Source organism: Eufriesea mexicana, unplaced genomic scaffold, assembly GCF_001483705.2.
Source record: "Eufriesea mexicana isolate 0111107269 unplaced genomic scaffold, ASM148370v2 scaffold1303, whole genome shotgun sequence".
NCBI classification, from domain to species: Eukaryota; Metazoa; Arthropoda; class Insecta; order Hymenoptera; family Apidae; genus Eufriesea; species Eufriesea mexicana.
Window position 1 is genome coordinate 89852 of NW_016909433.1, and position 20301 is coordinate 110152.

Consider the following 20301-nt stretch of genomic DNA (forward strand, 5'->3'; position numbering starts at 1 on the left):
TTATGCACTCATTATAAAGACAATGTTCTTGCGAATCTTCTCATATCACTTTTGTTCACATTTTGATTCTAGTTTCGGAGAGTATTAAATATGTTCGCGGAAGATCGTGATGGTCGTCGTTACGAAATCATAGACGCCATAAAGCAAAAATTAATAACTAACAATTTAGAGTTAAATTCTTTACGAAAGTTAAATAGGAATGTAGCCTGAAATTCCAGCTTTGCGAAAAAATTATAAAAGTTCACAAATTGTTCACGGAAATTGAGTAATTAATAATTCTTCTCTGCCGGGGCCATTCCATCCTACTCTATCCCCACCCTGTCCTTGCCTACCACGTGACAAGCTCATAGACGACCTCCTTGCCTATTCTGTATTCCTATCACTTTCGTGCTTTTTGAGCCCAAATCATAGATGGCGCTGATCGAAACTGCCGATTTAAAAACCACGTGACCCGTTAGGCGGGAGAAACAAAACAATAAAAGGACATAAATAAGTATAACACAATTTTCATCCTTTTTCTCACTCTCTTAATAGCCCGTCGTACATGAAGTCACAGATGAAAATTCGTGATTTTATTCTTGGTAAAAAGAAAATGAAACTGCGATGGTTATATGTTTAGATACTTCTTATTCACTTTGAAAATTTTACATATACACGTTAATTGTTAACGACAAAATAAACAATGACATATAGACATTAGAATCTGAGTAGATTCACCGTTAAGAGGAAAAGATGTTTCGTAATACACATCACGTAATAATTATCATTACAATGACCATATATATAAGTACAATATTTAGAAATATATGATAAATGATTCTATTCAAATGCATGAGTTATCCTAATAATTCTTAACATTTCTTGTCGTGCATTTCCTCGGCTTTCTCCTGTGCTAAACCTAATAAGGAATTTTTTATTCCCTATTCATTTTCCTTTATATCCTTATCATCTTCAACACCATCTATTTTATAATTTTGTAACTTTCTTCGGTTCCTTTTTTGTATCTCTCAATGTATTTTTTATCCTTTCCTTCATTGCTCTGAAAATATAAATATAAGAGACAGTCAATAAAAATTCCTACTTTCTATAACATAGTTATAATATAAACAATAAACTAACTCTTTCTCTTTCTTTACAACTTCTAATTCTTCTCGAGCTTTTACTTCATCGTCGCTTTCTCAATAGCTACTGCGATCTTCCGTCCTTCTTTTATTTGTAAGTCCAGGTGGTTCAACAGTTTGTTGCGAGCTAATTTTGGATCAGTTAAACGGTCATGAGCTGATTTGCTCTTACCACTAATCTCTTTATTTAATTTCGCAGATTCTTCTTCATCTTCCTCTGCTGCTTCACCAAATGATAAAAGATTGAAATCTCTGTAACAAAATTTTTCATTGCAAAGAATAATACTATCAGGGCCAAATTCTGCAAACATATGTGATTTTTACTTTACTGCTACTTTTTTCGTTTTTGAACTGTCCTTTACCTTTTCACTTTCCTGTACTATTATTCTTGGAACATTATCAGAAAATGGGTTGTACAATATTATAGTTTTTATCAAACTTGGAGGATAAAGTGGTCTATCAGTCTACAAAAAAGAGGAAATATTATATTTATATTATATCAATTCTTGATACATTTTCTTATAAACATTAAATTTACCACATCTACAAGTGCTTCTTCAAGTTCAAGCATGTCATATATAGTTTCTTCAGTAACATAACCAAAAGTTGAACGTTTATTCTGCATATCTAATTGAGAACCAAGAGTAAAGAAGAATTCGGAATCACTGTTATCTTCTCCAGCATTAGCCATAGCAATTAAACAGCGACCACAGGAACGTAATCTAAAACGAACGGAAAAAGAGTATTCAATTCAGTTAGAGAAAATTCCACTCTACACTGATGTATAGAACAAACCTAATCAAAAAGCCCAATTTCGAAGATAGATGTCAAAAATGTCTATAACGCGTACGATTTCACGGCTACTGACATATTCGGCACTATTTTTCGAAAACGCATACTCAAAACTGAAAAAAAAATATTCAATATCATTAAAGAAAATTCCACTCTACACTGATATATAGCACAAACCTAATCAAGAAGACCAATTACAGAAATAGAAAAGAAATTGCATTATTACGCAGCACGATTTCACAGCCACTAACACATTCGGCACTCTTGTTCGAAAACGCACTTTCGAAGCCGAAAAAAAATATCCAATCCCATGACAGAAAATTCCACTCTACACTAATATATAAAACAAACTTAATCAAAAAGCCTAATTTCGGAAATAGAAGCCAAAAAATTCTATTGCGCAGTACGATTTCACGGCCACTGACACATTCCGCACTATTTTTCGAAAATGGAAGCTCGAAACCGAAAAAAAATATTCAATCCCGTTAAGGAAAAAATCACTCTACGCGAATCACTGGAAACATCCGATTCAAAAAGCCTAATTCAAAAGATAGAAGCCAAAAAAGTAAATTGCGTCGTACGATCTGACAGTCACTGACACATTCGGCACTATTTTAGAAAAACACACGCTCGAAACCGAAAAAGAATATCCAATCCCGTTACAGAAAATTCCACTCTACACTAATATATAAAACAAACCTAATCAAAAGGCCTAATTTCGGAAATAGAAGCTAAAAAAGTCTATTGCGCAGTACGATTTCACGGCCACTGACACATTCGGCACTATTTTAGAAAAACACACGCTCGAAACCGAAAAAGAATATCCAATCCCGTTACAGAAAATTCCACTCTACACTAATATATAAAACAAACCTAATCAAAAGGCCTAATTTCGGAAATAGAAGCCAAAAAAGTAAATTGCGTCGTACGATCTGACAGCCACTGACACATTCGGCACTATTTTAAAAACACGCACGCTCAAAACCGAAAAAAAATATCCAATCCCGTTAAGGGAAGAGTCACTCTACGCGAATCAGTGGAAACATCCGATTCAAAAAGCCTAATTCAAAAGATATAAGGCAAAAAAGTAAATTGCGTCACACAATCTGTCAGCCACTGACACATTCGGCACTATTTTAGAAAAACGCACACTCGAAACCGGAAAAAAATATCCAATCCCGTTAAGGAAAGAATCACTCTACGCGAATATGTGAAAGAATCCGGTTCAAAAAGCCTAATTCAAAAGATAGAAGCCAAAAAAGTAAATTGCGTCGTACGCTCTGATAGCCGCTGACACATTCGACACTATTTTAGGAAAACGCACAATCGAAACCGAAAAAAAATATCCAATCCCGTTAAGGAAAGAATCACTCTATGCGAATCAGTGGAAACATCCGATTCAAAAAGCCTAATTCAAAAGATAGAGGCCAAAAAAGTAAATTGCGCGGCACGATCTGAGATCCACTGACACTTTCGGCACTATTTCTCGAAAACGCACGCTCGGAACCGAAAAAAAATATCCAATCCCGTTAAGGAAAGAATCACTCTACGCGAATCAGTGGAAAAATCCGATTCAAAAAGCCTAATTCAAAAGATAGAGGCCAAAAAAGTAAATTGCGCGGCACGATCTGAGATCCACTGACACTTTCGGCACTATTTCTCGAAAACGCACGCTCGGAACCGAAAAAAAATATCCGATTCCGTTAAGGGAAAAATTACTCTACGCTGTTATGCCGAGAAAATCTAACCGAGAAGCCTAATTTCAGAAATATAGGCGAATAAAGTATTCTGTGTAGAACGATTTCACAGGCACCTGCTTTTCTGTTACTTTGGTACATATATGCACCTTCAATTGTAATATAATTGCCCTACTGGTTCGAGAGCAGCCTATTCTATGCAGTAGTTATGAAATATTCTAATCTAAAATTAAAATTTAGAATGTAAAAGAGATAATACATAACTATGTTGCAATGGAATGTCAAGATCGAAGAAAAATTGAAATAACTATTAAAAAGCTGTCTATTCAGAGTAATGTTGATCAAATATTCCAACGAACTGTCGAAATCTAGAATCTTCTATAGCCGATAATAACGGACAATGCGGTAGTATCATAGGATACGGCACTCACGCCACTTTATTTCCCACGTGTATCGTTATACGATTTACACTATGTAACATAACTTTTTTTCACATGTAGTATATTACCACCGTAGAAATGTTCACAGTTAGTAATCCTGAACTTCATAAAGTAATTAAGACGTCAATCAGCGATATCACTACTTCACGAAACGTTCTGAGATTTAATGTTTTATTTTGACGCGGGAGAATATTGCACGATGTTACTGTTATGCCCGCTTGCCGCCAACTGGAAGTTGGCTGCAGCCGGATGTGCTAGGTATTTTTGTAGCGGGAAAATGTTGCATCTTTGAAATAGCTATGTGATAAAGTATCGATGTAAAATATCAAACGATGCCTCTTATATTTAATAACGTCAATGATGCAAATATAGATATATTTCTGTTGCGAAAAATTCCAAATTTCTATAATTAATTTATGAACTGAAATTATTAGCTATTCCATTATACTAATGGAAAGACAAACCATTACTATCTTCGGCAATGGTTCAAGCACTCTATGCAATAATCACCAATAATGAATTAAATAACAATGAATTCATATCCAGACTTATATTAGAAGGCTCGCTGAGGCTGTGTCTTCACGATGCAATTACAAAAGTTGTTGAATTAATTATAGACGAACATTAAGTCACAGATGAAAGCGAGTGATTTTGCTCTTGGTAAAAAGAAAATGAAACTACGATGGTTATATATTTATGTACCTTTTATTCACTTTGGAAGTTTCACATATACACGTTAATTATTAACAACATAATTCTTCGTTTCTTTTTTTATATCTCTCAATTTATTTTTTATCCTTTCCTTCATTACTTGGAAAATATAAATATAAGACAGTCAATGAAAAATTCTACCTTCTATAACATAGTTATAATGTAAACAATAAACTAACTCTTTCTCTTTATTTATAACTTCTAATTCTTCTTAAGTTTTTACTTCATCATCACTTTCCCAATCGCTATTACAGACTTTTTTCCTTTTCTTATTTGGAGGTCCAGGTGGTTCAACAGCTGGTTGTGAGCTTTATTTTGGATCAGTTAAATGATCATGATCTGATTTGCCCTTACCACTAAACTTTTTATTTAATATCACAGATTCTTCATCATCTTCCTCTGCTTCTTTACCAAATGATAAAAGATTGAAGTCTCTGTAACAAAATTTTTCATTACAAAGAATAATACTATCAGGCCTAAATTCTGCAAACATATATGATTTTTACTTTACCACTGCTGTTTTAGTTTTTGAACTGTCCTTTACTTCTGCACTTTTCTGTACTATTATTCTTGATATAATAACAGAAAATGGATTGTTCAATATTTTAGTTTTTATCAATCTTGGAGGATAAAGTAGTCCATCATTCTACAAAAAAGGAGGAAATATTATACTGATATCAATTCTTGTTCTATTTTCTTGTAAACGTTAAATTTACCTCATCGACAAGTGCTTCTTCACGTTTAAACATGTTATATATAGATTCTCCAGTAACTTTACCAAAGATTGTATGTTTATTCTGCAATTCTGGTGTAGAACTAAAAATAAAGAAGAATTGGGAACTATTGTCATCTTTTCCAGCATAAGCCATAGCAATTAAAACTCATGGACGAAAACATAATCTTGTATAAAATTTGTCCTAAAACACATATATCCAATAATTATTTTTCAATAAAAAAGCAATTCATTTTATTTTTAAATATAGTCTCACCTTAAATGGTTCTCCATATATTTTACCACCTTCTCCTGTATCTGTGGGATCACCACCTTGTGTTATGAATTCTTTGATAATTCCATGAAATGTAGTGTCATCTCAATAACCGTCCATACATAATTGTATGAAATTTCTACATGTCTTTGGAGTTTCTTTGGCCCATAATGCTGACTCAATAACAGCAACAGTTGTTTTCATTACAACCTAGTTATAACAAATATATTAGTTTGTTTAATGTAAAATATTTTTGAAATAAAATTTATTGCAATTTATTATTTATTATTGTAATTCAAATTAGAAATTATTTGATATATTAATATAGAAATTTAGAAAGTAAATATTGTATAAATTTTAAACTGCATTTAAATTTTTAAACACAGATATACAATCCATTGAAATATTGTTAACTAATACTTATTACTTTACCTTTAGTGGCTGACTCTTGCATATAAATATTACTCATGTTTATAAGTCTCCTATAATAAAAAAAATTCTTTGTCAATAATATTTCAATAATAGTTCTTTTCTCGAATAATCATCAGCAGGTAAGACGTACCTTTTACCTCCTTTTCACATTGGCTTTAATGGCCCAATCGATTTCACGTGCCACAGCCCCATTATTCCTGACTTTTGTAGGTTCCAACTTCCTTTTACACATTTATGCCTTAACGTAACAATTACACTCTATATTCAATTTATCTTTAACTTTTATAACTATTACCAAGTGCTCATTCTCCAGCTCTTTAATGATCCTTATATTTGCATGTCGATGCCTCACATCCTTCTTTGTTGATACATATGTTACCCATTTCTTGTTTCTTTATTCGACATAATATGCGTTTCCTCTTCTCACTGCTTTCATTCGAACCACTAAATTAATTTCATTCCTTTTTGTATGCCTAGGCCATCTCCATTTTTTGAATTTTGATTTGACCATCAAAGATTTCTATCTTGTATGTTATATCGTTAGCCAACCTAGAATCCAATAGACGTATCATAACATATTCATATTGCTGCTTCAATTTTTTCTTGCTATAAAATATAATTCTTGACATCTCATGGCTCCATGCTGGTGATATTCCATGATTCCAATATTTTTCTACTGTTGCATGTGCCTGATTATTTTAACAGAATATTATCTTTTCACAACCAAGCTCTGCTATCACTAATAAAAGGTGGAAAAACAATGGCACATAACTTTCACTATTTAATTACAACTGAAGGTTATGTTAATACAAAGACTTACATTTTTTGGCGTGATGCAGGCATATCTGCATGGATACAATAATGCTTCCGGTATTTGTTTGCAATTTTGTCTCATTTTCCATGCACTCTCCTGTTCACTTGGAGAAAAATTAACAAGTCGCTCAATTTCTGTGTTTAATTTATGAAATTTTATAACTGCGTTGTAAAAGCGTACCTTTGCATATTTGTCGTCTGCCCGGTAAAGAAATGAATGCTGATTGTCTAATTAAACCCGCGGTTTCAGCTGAATTAATTAAAGAATGTAGAAAACTTTATGATTTTATTTATTAAAATAAATTAAAATATATTAGGTGCACGTAATCAGAGTTAGTCAACTATTTGAGAAACTATTCCAACATCATAGATGGCGCTGATCGCAGGCGGTAAAATTTGTATTCGAACTGGATACTAGAAATCAATTCGACAGTAGAAAATTAATAAATTGCCAAGTTTTTGTAATTAATTCATGAAAATTTATAGCTGCACAGCAAAGTTGGAATTATAGGCAACATTCTTATAGGATGTTTAATTTAATAATTAATACTTACATGAGCGATAGGTTTTGTATTTCCTGTAGTAAACAAGATTAGTAAATAAGATTACTATAGAAAAGTATTTTTCTTGTATAATATTCTTATTATTTTGGAATAAATATATACTTACATAAGAAAGCGTAAAAAATAAATTTTTTTATTAAGAAATTTTATTTACAATTGTTTATTTACAATGTTTTCATAGATGAAAAATGAACACAAAATAAACATCGATTGAAAAAACTACCAAAATTATGGATGGGAATCGAACCTCGATTAGATAGAGCTAATTCGACAGAGCCCACGACTCTACTTGCGAAGTGGTAGAAATAAATTTTTAATTAAGGAAGTAATAAAACTTTAATCGTAAATATCTTAAAAATTATTGAGTAGTTGCCGCTATAATGATATATTTTCTTAATCTGCATGACGATATCTACAAACCTGCAAAGTTTCAACCAAATCGGTGACCCGAAGGACTTGCACTCTCCTTGTGAGTGTCGTCGAACCAATGTGAGTAAAACGTATTATTGTTATTCTATGCTGTTGTTTTCCCCTCATATACATTTACCTTGTCGTGGCGTTGGGGCTTAATCGTGCAATCGCTAAAAGTTGCAATTTCCAGCCTTACCTTTGATCAATCATTACAGTTGGCACCATTGACTTTATTACACACGCAGCTATACAGTCATTTCCATTCAAGCACATTTTATTTTATTCTTTATTATCTCCAATATTTATTTGTTTCTATTATTTACGTTATATTTACACCTAATTTTACTGTTAAATAAATATTATAGACATTACAGGTGTAGCTGCTCAGACAAATGGAATGAATTTTCGTATTTACTTCGGCCACCTGTACAGGTGGAACAATTGCATAGTTTTGCATAGTTTTGTTCTTCATGTTTGTGCTGATCTGCCTGTTCAGATACACCTGTCAAGTCGACTGGAACGTATGTAACTATCGTGTATTCAGTTTCTGGGGACTCTACAGCTGTCTTACCACATCCGTGTCACTCACGACATTACCGACAAAGTATTGACACTGATCTTGATGTATGATCGGAACTGCAACAAGTTCGTATTATAGCAAAGCAGTTTATACGACAAATTCGATGCATTTAGAGGTGTTACATGACTGTTTAGTCAGATTTGTATTTATTTATATAGATAAATACTATATAGATAAATGTATATACACTATTTACTCACTCCAACCCCAACCTTTTTTACATCATCCTCTCTTAACCTTAGATCTCTAGACAACCCCACTTACTTCCTAATTGGCATATAAATATTACCAATCATCCCAAAATTTCCATTCTTGTGCTAGTAGTCGGTTTGGAGTGTCACTGTAAAAGATCTGGTACATATTTGGCCACGTTATTCCTCTTATAGTTCGAATGTAAGTTTGTAACAAAAAGAAAGACTTACTTGAAATATAACAGAAATCTTTACCACAAGAAAATGCCATAAGCTTGGTGAAAAGTATGCTTCGGAGATGTCGATACGTTATCGATGTTGCTGGCAACTGGACACATAATTAATATAATTGCATCCTAGTTCAAAGCATACAGAATATACGTACTTATTTTAAAACTTGAATAAATTAATATTTCAATGATTTATGCCGAGCACACTTTAATTTGACAGACTATATATGTTTATATGACTGTATTCATATTCTTTGAGAACAAGAATTCGAAATAAAAATACCGAGGAAGATCGTTACTATTTATTGCATTTATTTTATTTCAAATATTTTTACAATTTTAAGAGCTCTCTGTGGGTATAAACATTTTTATGTAGGTTTTTCTGTACTTTCCAAAACGTGGTTACGTATTACTGGTTATGCTATTTCTTGTTGCATCCTACCATAAAAAGAAGTTATTATACAATCATGTTCTATTCGCAAAAGATTCATGAAAAATTTTTAAAATTCGTATTGTGCTCTCTTTTCCTGTGTGGTTTGTCGTTAATAAAATTTCCTCCATTCCTAACGATGATATGCTATAAACATTACTTTTGGTTTTAATTTTATAATAATGTAACAGATCCTGCTCAAAGGGATTCATATTCAAAGTCGATTTTCTTGACAATGTAGCTTCGAATGAAAAAATTTCATTCTTTATTTTCGATTTAGTTTTTCATGTAGAATCTCACCCTATGCTCAGTTGTATCACTGATGCTGATGTATTGATGGTCTATCCATTCAAGACATAGTTAAGTGCACGTGCACTCGGTGAATACTCAAAGTCGATTTTCTCGAAAACGAAGCTTCGAATAAAAAAATTGTATTCTTCTTCTTTTATTCGTTTTTGTACGTAGAATTACTCCTTTTTCGGTTGTAGTGCCATTGCTGGGACACACTGTATTTGATCGGTCTCATTTTCACATACTTTTCACAACTTTCCTATTGTTTTTCGGGACAGTGATAAAGGAATATTTTGTTCCTTTGAAGATGCTCTAAAAGTCCCGAAGGAACTTTTCATTTCCAGGCGATACCAAAAATGACCCTTTTTTAACGTCCCCCTTTTTGCAAGATTACTAAAGTAAATTTTTAATCAAATTTGTGTCAATAATCTGCAAAATATTCGAGAATAGTATTGATTGTATCGCTGGGCACTTTGTATAATATTTCCTGAACTATATTTCCTAAAATGACAATATGGCATAACATCTCAGTACCCACTGCACGAACTTTCACATAGTCGAATAGTGTCAACGCAATCAGAGCATAGAACAGCCGAATGGTTAGTGACAGAATGATGAACGGTTTTCAAAGAATGCATCAGTTCGATTCGAAACCTGATCGGTAATACATTATCTCTTAGTCTAGGATCAGTAACATTCAACCATTGCAATATGTTTCAACTTTTTCGTTTATATTTTCTTATCACTTTTCTTGTTACTATAAGTGCCATGAGAAAGGAACTTTTCCCAGGTAATCCACTGAATTTCTCTTTCGATACGAACCATTTATTTGAAACGTATAACCATACGTGATGGGACATTGAAACGTCCCAAATTACTTGATGTTAATTAAAGAACAAATTATAAAGAATCGTATTTACAATATTATTCTAATTATTAAAATGATAGTATTATAATCTTAGTACATTTATTATATGCTTCACTTAATAATTTTATTCTCTTAGAACGTAGATGTACTTTTTAGCATTCGAGTTTTATGTAATTAATTATTAATAAGCTAATATCAAATATTCGAAATTTAAATTACTTAAGTTATACTTAAATTATTACTTAAATTAATTATATTTTTATTTATAAATATTACTTATTATTTAAAAATTACTTTATAATTGTGTATGAACTTTTCATAAAGTATTGACATCATTTGAGAGATATCTACATTTTATATTTTTCATTAACTATTTCGTTGAAATAAATTGGACTCTTAAAATATATTTATATTTTTTGGAACAGCTTAGTTATAAAAAGAAAAATTAAATTAGGTAAAAGTTTATTGTATTTATGAAATTGTTTAGACTCTGAATAAATTCTAAATAAAAGTTCGCCTTATAAAGGTATTCATATAAAAATAATACAATTTCCAGTTGTTTTATCATTCAGATAATTCGTTTGAAAATATACATATATGATAATATTAAATATTTTGATTACTACTTTAGCATAATTCAGTATTATGATTTTTTAAGTAAATCGTGATGAATAAATAAACTATTATTTAAGAATAAAATTAGAAATAAGAATTTTATAAAGAAGGACAAAACATAGTAAAAATTAAGATGTTTCGAATTAAAAATTGTTGCTCCATCTTGATAAACAAAAACAATTCATTTAAACTTTCGAAATTTCTAATTTGATAAATTTTATTGAAAGGAAATTATAAATTTGCAGATATAATTGAGAGATTAAGAAGAAAGTCAACTGATGACGACTTTGGGGGAATTGCGATAAAGAAACAGCTATTTCAGTAAGTATTGAAATATTTAATGAAATATCCACTGTAAAAAGAAAGATTTAAATAAATTCATACGAATTAAGAAAAGTTCAAAGTTTTTAAAAAGCTTGCTCGTGTTACCTCGTCAAATTATTTATATTTATTACGTTTGCAATTACAAACAAGGAATCAGGAAATAAATTTTTGACCACAAAATAACAATAAGTAAATTTTTAAATTTTTTATTTTGTATAAAGCTTATTTTACTTCAGGTTTAATATTATGTTTCTGCACAAATTAACATGATTAGTATTATAAATATTAAAAAATTTGTTTAATAACGTATAATACAGTATAGAGTTAATATATAAAATAAGCATTAAAATATTTCCAGAGATATTTTTACGGAACATCAGAAGGGGGATAAATTACAGTTTGGATATGTCTGCGAAAATCCAGTTCAGTGGGAACAAAGATTCGAAGAAAAGGATCTAATGAATAACCGCCATCGTGGAAAGGTATTATAAAACCATTAAATTTAGGCTACCGGCCTCAAAGGTAGTTATTAATTCAGTTATCACTATATATATTATTATGTAATATTAATATAAATAAAATAAGTATAATATACAATTATAATATTGATACTATAGACAGGGCCGAAGCGAGGCAAGTTCAGCACGTTCATCAGTCATTTTGTAAGACACCCTGTATAGTAGATTGAATATTCGGGTGTGTGTAGAAAATACAATCGCATAATCCATTAATCGATTATGGATTAATTGGATATGGTACAGCTTGCCGTACACTGACACGAGTGCAAGATTTTTTCTCTCATTTTGCATTCAAATATTTCGTTGCAGCGTGTTCTAAACGTTGACATTAAACGTTGACATCAAAGGTTGATACGACTGCAACACTGGTGTGGAAGATATTAGGTGTTAAGGAAATCACTCAATTAGAAAACACCGATTTTGATTAACTTTACTATTACCATACTATTACCGATACCACATCAGATTTAACTGTATATTCTGGCTCCGCAAAATTTTTGAACCTGGCCCCGCAAAAGGTCACGCCGGCCCTGACTATAGATATGTATTACATATTAATATAATTAATACAAACTGTATTAACATAATATAATATTGTACGTTAATAATATTATCATTATATACATTGTATATGTTTATTGCTGCTTGTAAATAATAACTATTAATAATTATTAAAGTTCATTATCGAATAATTAATATTTGTACAGGTTAAATGGGGAAATATAGATGGCAGCTATGGTGAACACTACTGGGACATAAATCACAGATGATCTTTTTAAATACATAGCTACAGGTATCAGGTAATCACCGCTACAGTTTTATAAACTCATTATATAAATTTGAATTGAAACAGTAACTCGTGTATATTCCTTCCATACAATAAACATTATTTTCTTATCTATGTTTAACTAATTAATTTAAAACGTTACAGATGAAGTTTGTATTTATGTCAAATAAGCTTTAATATTTTTAAATTTAATTTTGAAATTCGTTCAGAATAATCAAAACTTATTATGAGATACTACTAATTTTTAATATAAAATAAATATTAATTATATTAATTTTACTTTGAATAAAGAATGAAAGTAGAATAGGAACAATGATGCACAATGAATGTTTGAATAATAATGAAAGAATGAAAAAATAAAGAAAAAATATCGAAAACGAGAAAATGATCTAAACAACTAAACTACATAGAATTTGTGTTGTGCGAGTGAAAAGTATATTCCATAGCGTGATAAAGATGCAAGTGATGATTAATAGTTCCGAATATTGGACGTGTGAAAGAAAAGCGTTTGAGTATTTGAGACTTGTATATTCTCATATTTATTTTTAACATATTCGTTTGTTAACAAAATGAAGTTGTTAATATAACCTTCTTTTACGAAATTTTGTTTTCTATAATTTGTTTTTGATTTTTAATTGCGCAATATGTACATATGTAACACAACATGTGCGTGAATTGTACGCAGAAAATGTGCGTAGCGATACAGTAGAGACACCTAGCGTCGACGAGCAGACTTCATTCTTTCTCGCAAGTGAAAACGAACGCTTTGGGGTATATGAAGGCGACTTCTGTCTGTTGAATTTATCGCTTCTCGGCTTGTATAAGCTAAGATCAAAGTGTAGTATCTGTTCTTATCAGCTTAATATCTGGTATACTCCTAATTTGGGAGTCAGAATATTAAACTGATTTTTGAGAAAAGGAGGCAATGTAGAGCTTGCTCTTACGCCACCGTGGGTTGACTCGGCATAGCAGTGCCGCTGAGATCAGCCCTAATTAGTGTTTCTAAATATAATATTTTAGTGACTTTCATGTTGTTTGTCAGTGTTCGTTATACATTCTTGTTTCGTAGATTCCTGACTACTGCGCATCTGCATGACACATATTTTGGGTGACGGGCATGCTTCCACTCAGGCCCTGTCATTCATATATTATAGATGACACTTTTCTTCATCTAGTTAAGTAGAATTTTACAAGTAATTTATACAAATTTCATTCGTAACACAATTCCTATTACTTCCTACAATCAGAGTAACTAGATCCATAGCTGTCAACGTTGGTATCGATAGAGTTTCTGTATTACGGCTATTTATATACTTTCCAATATAAACAAAAGCATTGAGCAAGTAGTGAGTTGTGGAATCACTGTGGCTTGCTTTTTATATAAACGCGAAAACTGCACCTTCCTCGAAACGCAGCCGTTTTAATCTACCGTGGTATAACTGTAGAGTGAATAATTATCTTTGTGATTATCTATGAATTTTTTAAAGATTTCAGATATAGGTGCCGATTTATCTCTACTTGCTTTCTTTCCATCCTTTGTCTCAGCAACGCTGAATCACAACCTTTTATACCTTTTTATACCCCACACTCCGTCCACATGCTCGCTTGTAATCCCCTTTCTTCTATGAGACTACCAAAATCACTACATTCAGGTTCGGTAACGTTATACGTTAACATAGGCGTAAGATATCCGTAAAATTTCTATACTCGAATAATACATTGCAAGCCTACAAATATGAGAGTAATACTGCATGAGCAAAACATGATTTTCACTTTTACTTTATATATATTGAACACATTTAATACGCGTATGAAATATAAGTATAGTTAAATAAAATTCGGAAATGAACATTTATCAGAAGAATCTGAAGTTAATGCTTTAGGGATAAGTCTACGTTGTTGCATTTATTTCTTGCGTCTGCCTCACTTTGTTTCGATTGTTTTGTTCGCTTCCTTTGTCACACGGTGTTATATAATAAAGCATGTTTACTCTTCTTCTGTGGTGACGTTACAAAGGGTTAGTTGAGATTCGGTCCTATGTTTTGCTCAGCGGACTTGTCTGCAACAATGCATAGTACTTTTGATATACAGGATGTACCACGAGTTATGTCTGAAATATCTTCGTTATTTCAAATAATAAATCAAAATGTTGCTTACAGAAGTTGTAGGAATACAGAAATTTAGTTTCAAGTAAAATAGTTCAAAGAAAGATATAACATGGTAACAATAATTTCTTTACAGGTGTGTACAAGACATCTATAGATCTATTTTGCTTTTGAATGACCAATTTTTGATACTTGATTTCAACAGAGTAATAAATTCTGAGAATTTGATTGTGATAAAAATAGGAGAAATTAAATCTTCTAACGTATCACACAAATATAATATTCTAACCTCAAAAAACTGGAAATATTTTTATTATTTTGGAACTTAATGAAGCATAACTTCTACGTGCGTACTTGTACTTACATATAGACTTTATAATTCGATCATTTGATCATTTCATTTTTTTAAACAAAGCGATAGATGACTTATGACTGATGTATGATAAATTTCATCAGCAATTCTTAGAAATACAACTTTTTAGAGAAAATAATTTATCTATTGATTTAAAAAAGGACATGTACTTATTTAGTTTAATCTTCAGGTTACATCAAAATATGTATTACAAAATGAAAAATGAATAAAATTAAAAATTATACACGAGATTGATAATTTATATTTATTTAAGTACGTATGAATGCTTCGTGTTACATAAGAACTGGGTACAATTTACGAATCACATTATAGCAAAGGTATAATTTTACGAATATCGCATTGTACTCGGTTTACTCGAATATTTTCCATTTTTCATACAATTTTTTTCCTTTTTTATTTTCATATTTTATTTTTATATTTTTAAAATTTTTTTACATATTTTATTTTTCATTTTTAATACGACAAAGAAAATGTGACGAAAATAGTTCGAAGGAGCAATCGAAAAGAGTAAATACAAAGTTTCAATTGGATACTATGTTTTTCGATCAAAATTGCTTTACTGAAAAATGATACGTTCTATTTTGAGAAATAAAACATCATTTGAGACAGGATTTGAATAAATAAGCGTTAGGTTCACATGTAGGACAACCTTTATTATTTAATACAGTACTAATTATAACATAATACTACGCATTATTACAATATTAGTATTATTATATTGGTTGTAATCCGAGTTTTTAATGGTGTTTTTTGCGGCGTGGGTGAGTGCGTGCCGTTGCGTGCATGCGTGTACGCGCGCGCACTTGTATGTACGTATCTATATATGATAGTTTCATACAAATAAACAAATAAATACATATATATGTATATATATTTATTTATTTATAATACCCTACACGTAGTGCATTACATGTACACGTATGTATGTGTATATATGTATACATATATGATATTTATTATACCCTTGTATTATTACGCGCTACATGAATTCATCTTATCTCTTATCTTATAAACTTAATCCGAATAGATATAGTGTATATAGATATATATATAGATATATATATTTATATATCATCAGGATGGTATAAATAATATTGTATTTCATAAAAGCACTTTTTGTTGCTTATAATATTATCGTTTTCTTTCTTTAATTATCGCATTGCTTTTTCCCCACATATTTCCCTAACGCTCTTCTTTCGCTTCGTTTCTTCTACTGTACGCGACTTCCATAAGGATTACATTCTTAAAGAGTGTTACGTCTTTCATTTCATTTTCGGCTTTCTTACTAGCTCCGGAAGGAAAACTTAAGACACATTACGAACTACAGATATCGAGAGTTAAACACTAGACATTGTTTCGCGTTGTATGATCGCTCTTAATAACGTTCGTGAATCTTCGAATCGGTCAAGATTCCTTCCCCCCACCCCGTCCCACCCCACCCGATGTCGGTGAGAAATTCCTTTCGTGCTTCGCTAGTTCTAGCCGTTCATTTCTTTTCGTTCGTTCGCTCGCGCGCGCACACGTCGCTACCGTGTTGCGCGCGAATCCAGCGCTATGCAAGTGTGGTACTTTGGAAGACTATCATATAACTCACAATGTTCCCCCAATCCGTGACCATTTGTTCTATTGCATCTTGGAAAACCAATAACCACATGCGTGACAGAAAGATCTATCATGCGTAACGTGCGACTCGAGAAACCAAGAAAATACAAAAGGATGCAGTAATATTGATATATACAGCAATACCCATATATTAATATATCGATATTAATTAAAATATCAATTCATCTATATATCAATATATAGCTATATTAATATATCAATATACATAGAAAGAGAGAAGGATGTATAGAGAGGACAAACGAAAAAGAGGTTAGAAAATGCAAAAGATAAGGTTAACGGGAAGAAAATGGCAGCACACAATAGAAGAAATGATCAAAGAGTAGAAGAAAATTGTTTGCTACGTATGACATCCTTCCAGGACACTACACCGGCATAGTATCGAGTACAAAGTGTCCTACAAGGTATGGCATATGCGGCAAATGAAAGGTAGGTATCAACACGGAATCGAAACAAGGAATACGAGCGTATTAATGCCCTTACCTAACTACTAGTTTAGTACTTGCTTGTTTGAATCAGTTTTAATCTGCAAATTGCTATTATTGCTCCAGTTCGAATGGTCCGGGAGAATACACGCGTTTCCAATAGTTCACAGTTCTTGATTTTTCTAGCAATTAATTGTACTGCCGTTAAAAAATATCTGATATTTGTCTTAAATGTTTTATAAACTTTAAACCAGAATGGTGTGTCACTTTGGAGTATTCATAGTTTATAGAAATTACGTTCGCATTTTATATCCTTTGGATAGATATTAAACACTTTTGTTCTCGGACACATCATACCTTATGAAACACATTTATGCTTTCATTCTACCCGCTTCAATAAATATCCCGTATGTGTACCCTCGCGATCATTTTCTTCGTTCTCCATTTATTTACTCTCTTTTTTTTTTGTTTTTCTTTTTTGTTTGGCTGGTCCACTAACATTCCTAGAAAAAATACTCTCTGCAGTCCTCTATGTTATAAACTAAGATTTTTTTTGTTCCTCTATTTTCTGTTTGGTTTCCCATCGTTCTTCTATTTTCCTTTGTCCGTCAAACTGTTTCCGTTCATCCCTCGTTTAGGTTTATTTTCTTTTTTTTTCCCCTTTCTTAATACTTTTTAAGAACACCTTTTCACCATTTCCCATCCTACGAAACCTTACAGGTATATGTAAATTATTTGCAACACCTTCAAACAAAGAACGTAACGCGTATCATGCCTGAATTTGAACTACGCTCCACACGCATGCGCAGTAACACGATACTCTACGTATATTGACATACCGTTCGGTCAGTCGCGATATTATTGTAATCGAAATACACGATAAAACTTCGTCAAACCCCGTGCCGTCGCACGACGACCATTTGTCGTTCGATTTTGTTTGCAAGAAAGCGAAGGGAGAAAAGCTTACAACTGATGTGGTTAGTTTGATTATAATAAGATTAAAAATTATCTAGTATCACAAACATCGGTATATAGATCGCGAAAATGCCCGTGGATAAACGAATCGAGTCGATTGGAAGGGAACAATCCAATTGATAAAAATCAACGATGCCACTTATGCTTATATGGTGTATATATAAACATGTAGCGCTTATGCTGTGAGAGAGGAAGAAAGGAAGGAGGAAACACGAAATGCGACATCTCTTCTATCGAGATAACCTTTCTTGTTTACGACTTCTTTCGAACCCTCAAATCGAATTCGTAGCTCGCTTCTTGCCATTCAAATGCTTCCTTCTGTCGATTCCACGTATCGAAGCGTCCAAATTAGCTACATAACCTTCAACGAAGATTTAAATGAAAATTCAAAACAGTTGAACGATTTCGGTGCTAGATGGCATTCCTTGCAATACCTATTTGGTCGAACTTCACTTGATATGATACAAAAGCATTGCTTAATCGTTTGATGATCGATATAATTGATGTGCAGTGGCTCACAGTTCAAATTGTCCGAAAATTCCACGGTTCTAACCTCAACACGTACAAATCAGAATCGAAACGAGATTTCAAACGACGTTCGCTCTCTTCAGAAGTGTCGTTAATGCGAAGAGTCTATCGAGATGTTTGAACGATATTCTATTAAAATATGTCCGAACATAACCTTTCCAATAATATATAAATATATTACATTAATCTAAATACACGTATACTAGTGTATCTTTGAAAGTGAAAAACATTTCGCGATGAACTTTTAATGACGTTTTTATATATTTTAATGAAATTATGTCAACACTGGTTGGTAGGAAATGATATGACCACGTGTGATCATTTGAAGACTACACTGTAAGTATAAAGTGTTATTTACCTACAGTTTATTATCGAAATTATAACGTAAGCTTTATTGGAAAAATAATTGAAAGAATTTTTGGCAGAAGAATTCGCTTAAAATAATTCACGAAGGTATTTGAACATTTGTCACAGGAAATTTTACTGAATATAATATGTGTATTATACGAATTTTTTTGAAGTATGTAATTATGATTATATCGGCAAGCTTTGTAAATGTTCATAGTAATTGGAAGATACTTATTGCAAACACATACTCAGCGGAAAGATCACTTAAACGAGATTATTTCTTACAAGCTAATACAAATAACTATATAAGACCATGTAAGTAGTATTAGTATTCTTAGTAATATATTACAAATATATGTACCAAGAAATCAGAAATTTATCAAAATAAACAAAATTTAGCTACATAATCACAAAACAAGAAAAAATGATAGGAAAACATAACAAGTTTAATGAACATAAATTTATCATATATTTTATAATTAAAATGAGAAAATTAAAGTAGTACAGTTAATAAATACTATTCAAATTGGCCAATAAACTGAAAGGAGAGAAAAGGAGAAAGAGAAAGAGAGAGAGAGAGAGAGAGAGAGAGAGAAAGTAGTAAAACTTTTGCTTCATAAAATTAAATACACTTTGATAATTTCACTGTGAAACTTAAAACAATGAAATAGGATAATCATAAGAGAACTACAGAATCATAATTATATTATAAAAATTCTACAAGAAAATAACTGTAACCTAAAGAGGTTGTCTCTAGCTTGAAATTCTTAGCTAGAAATTTTAGGAAAAACCATACTGGAATATTAATAAAAAATATTGCATTATAAAGTCTATTAATCAAAAAATTCATTGGGATAACTTATTTTGGTGCAAAGTGATATATTTTAATAAATAAAAGTTTAATATTTTTGAATTAAATGGATACAAAATTATGTGGAAAAAGACAAATGAAACCAAAGCAAAGATGTATAGGAAATTCAAAATTAACATTTGACTATAATTATAAAAGTGTCCAAAAATTGATAATGATTCTAAATATACGCCAAGAATTGTTAAAGAATGGATTCTATACAATATTGCTTGCAAACTGCAAACATTATATTAACTTGATATTAATTCTAATTTTT

General features: G+C 31.4%; 1 protein-coding gene across 1 annotated transcript; it reads left to right on the forward strand.

Annotated features, from left to right (window-relative positions):
- The first annotated feature begins 10456 nt into the window (after positions 1 to 10456).
- On the forward strand, positions 10457 to 12783 carry LOC108547829 (uncharacterized). The gene is made up of 4 exons (XM_017900507.1): positions 10457 to 10478; positions 11417 to 11492; positions 11854 to 11977; positions 12721 to 12783. Exons 1-4 carry the CDS (start codon positions 10457 to 10459, stop codon positions 12781 to 12783), a joined length of 285 nt encoding a protein of 94 aa, XP_017755996.1.
- The last annotated feature ends 7518 nt before the right edge of the window (positions 12784 to 20301 follow it).

What these genes read in the sequence shown, in the direction of transcription:
- LOC108547829 (XM_017900507.1), top strand. Translation starts at nt 10,457, where the DNA reads ATGAGAAAGGAACTTTTCCCAG. An exon ending in GAGAAAGGAACTTTTCCCAG is followed by an intron (nt 10,479 to 11,416) that starts GTAATCCACTGA and finishes ATAAATTTGCAG; the next exon opens with ATATAATTGAGAGATTAAGA. An exon ending in ATAACCGCCATCGTGGAAAG is followed by an intron (nt 11,978 to 12,720) that starts GTATTATAAAAC and finishes ATATTTGTACAG; the next exon opens with GTTAAATGGGGAAATATAGA.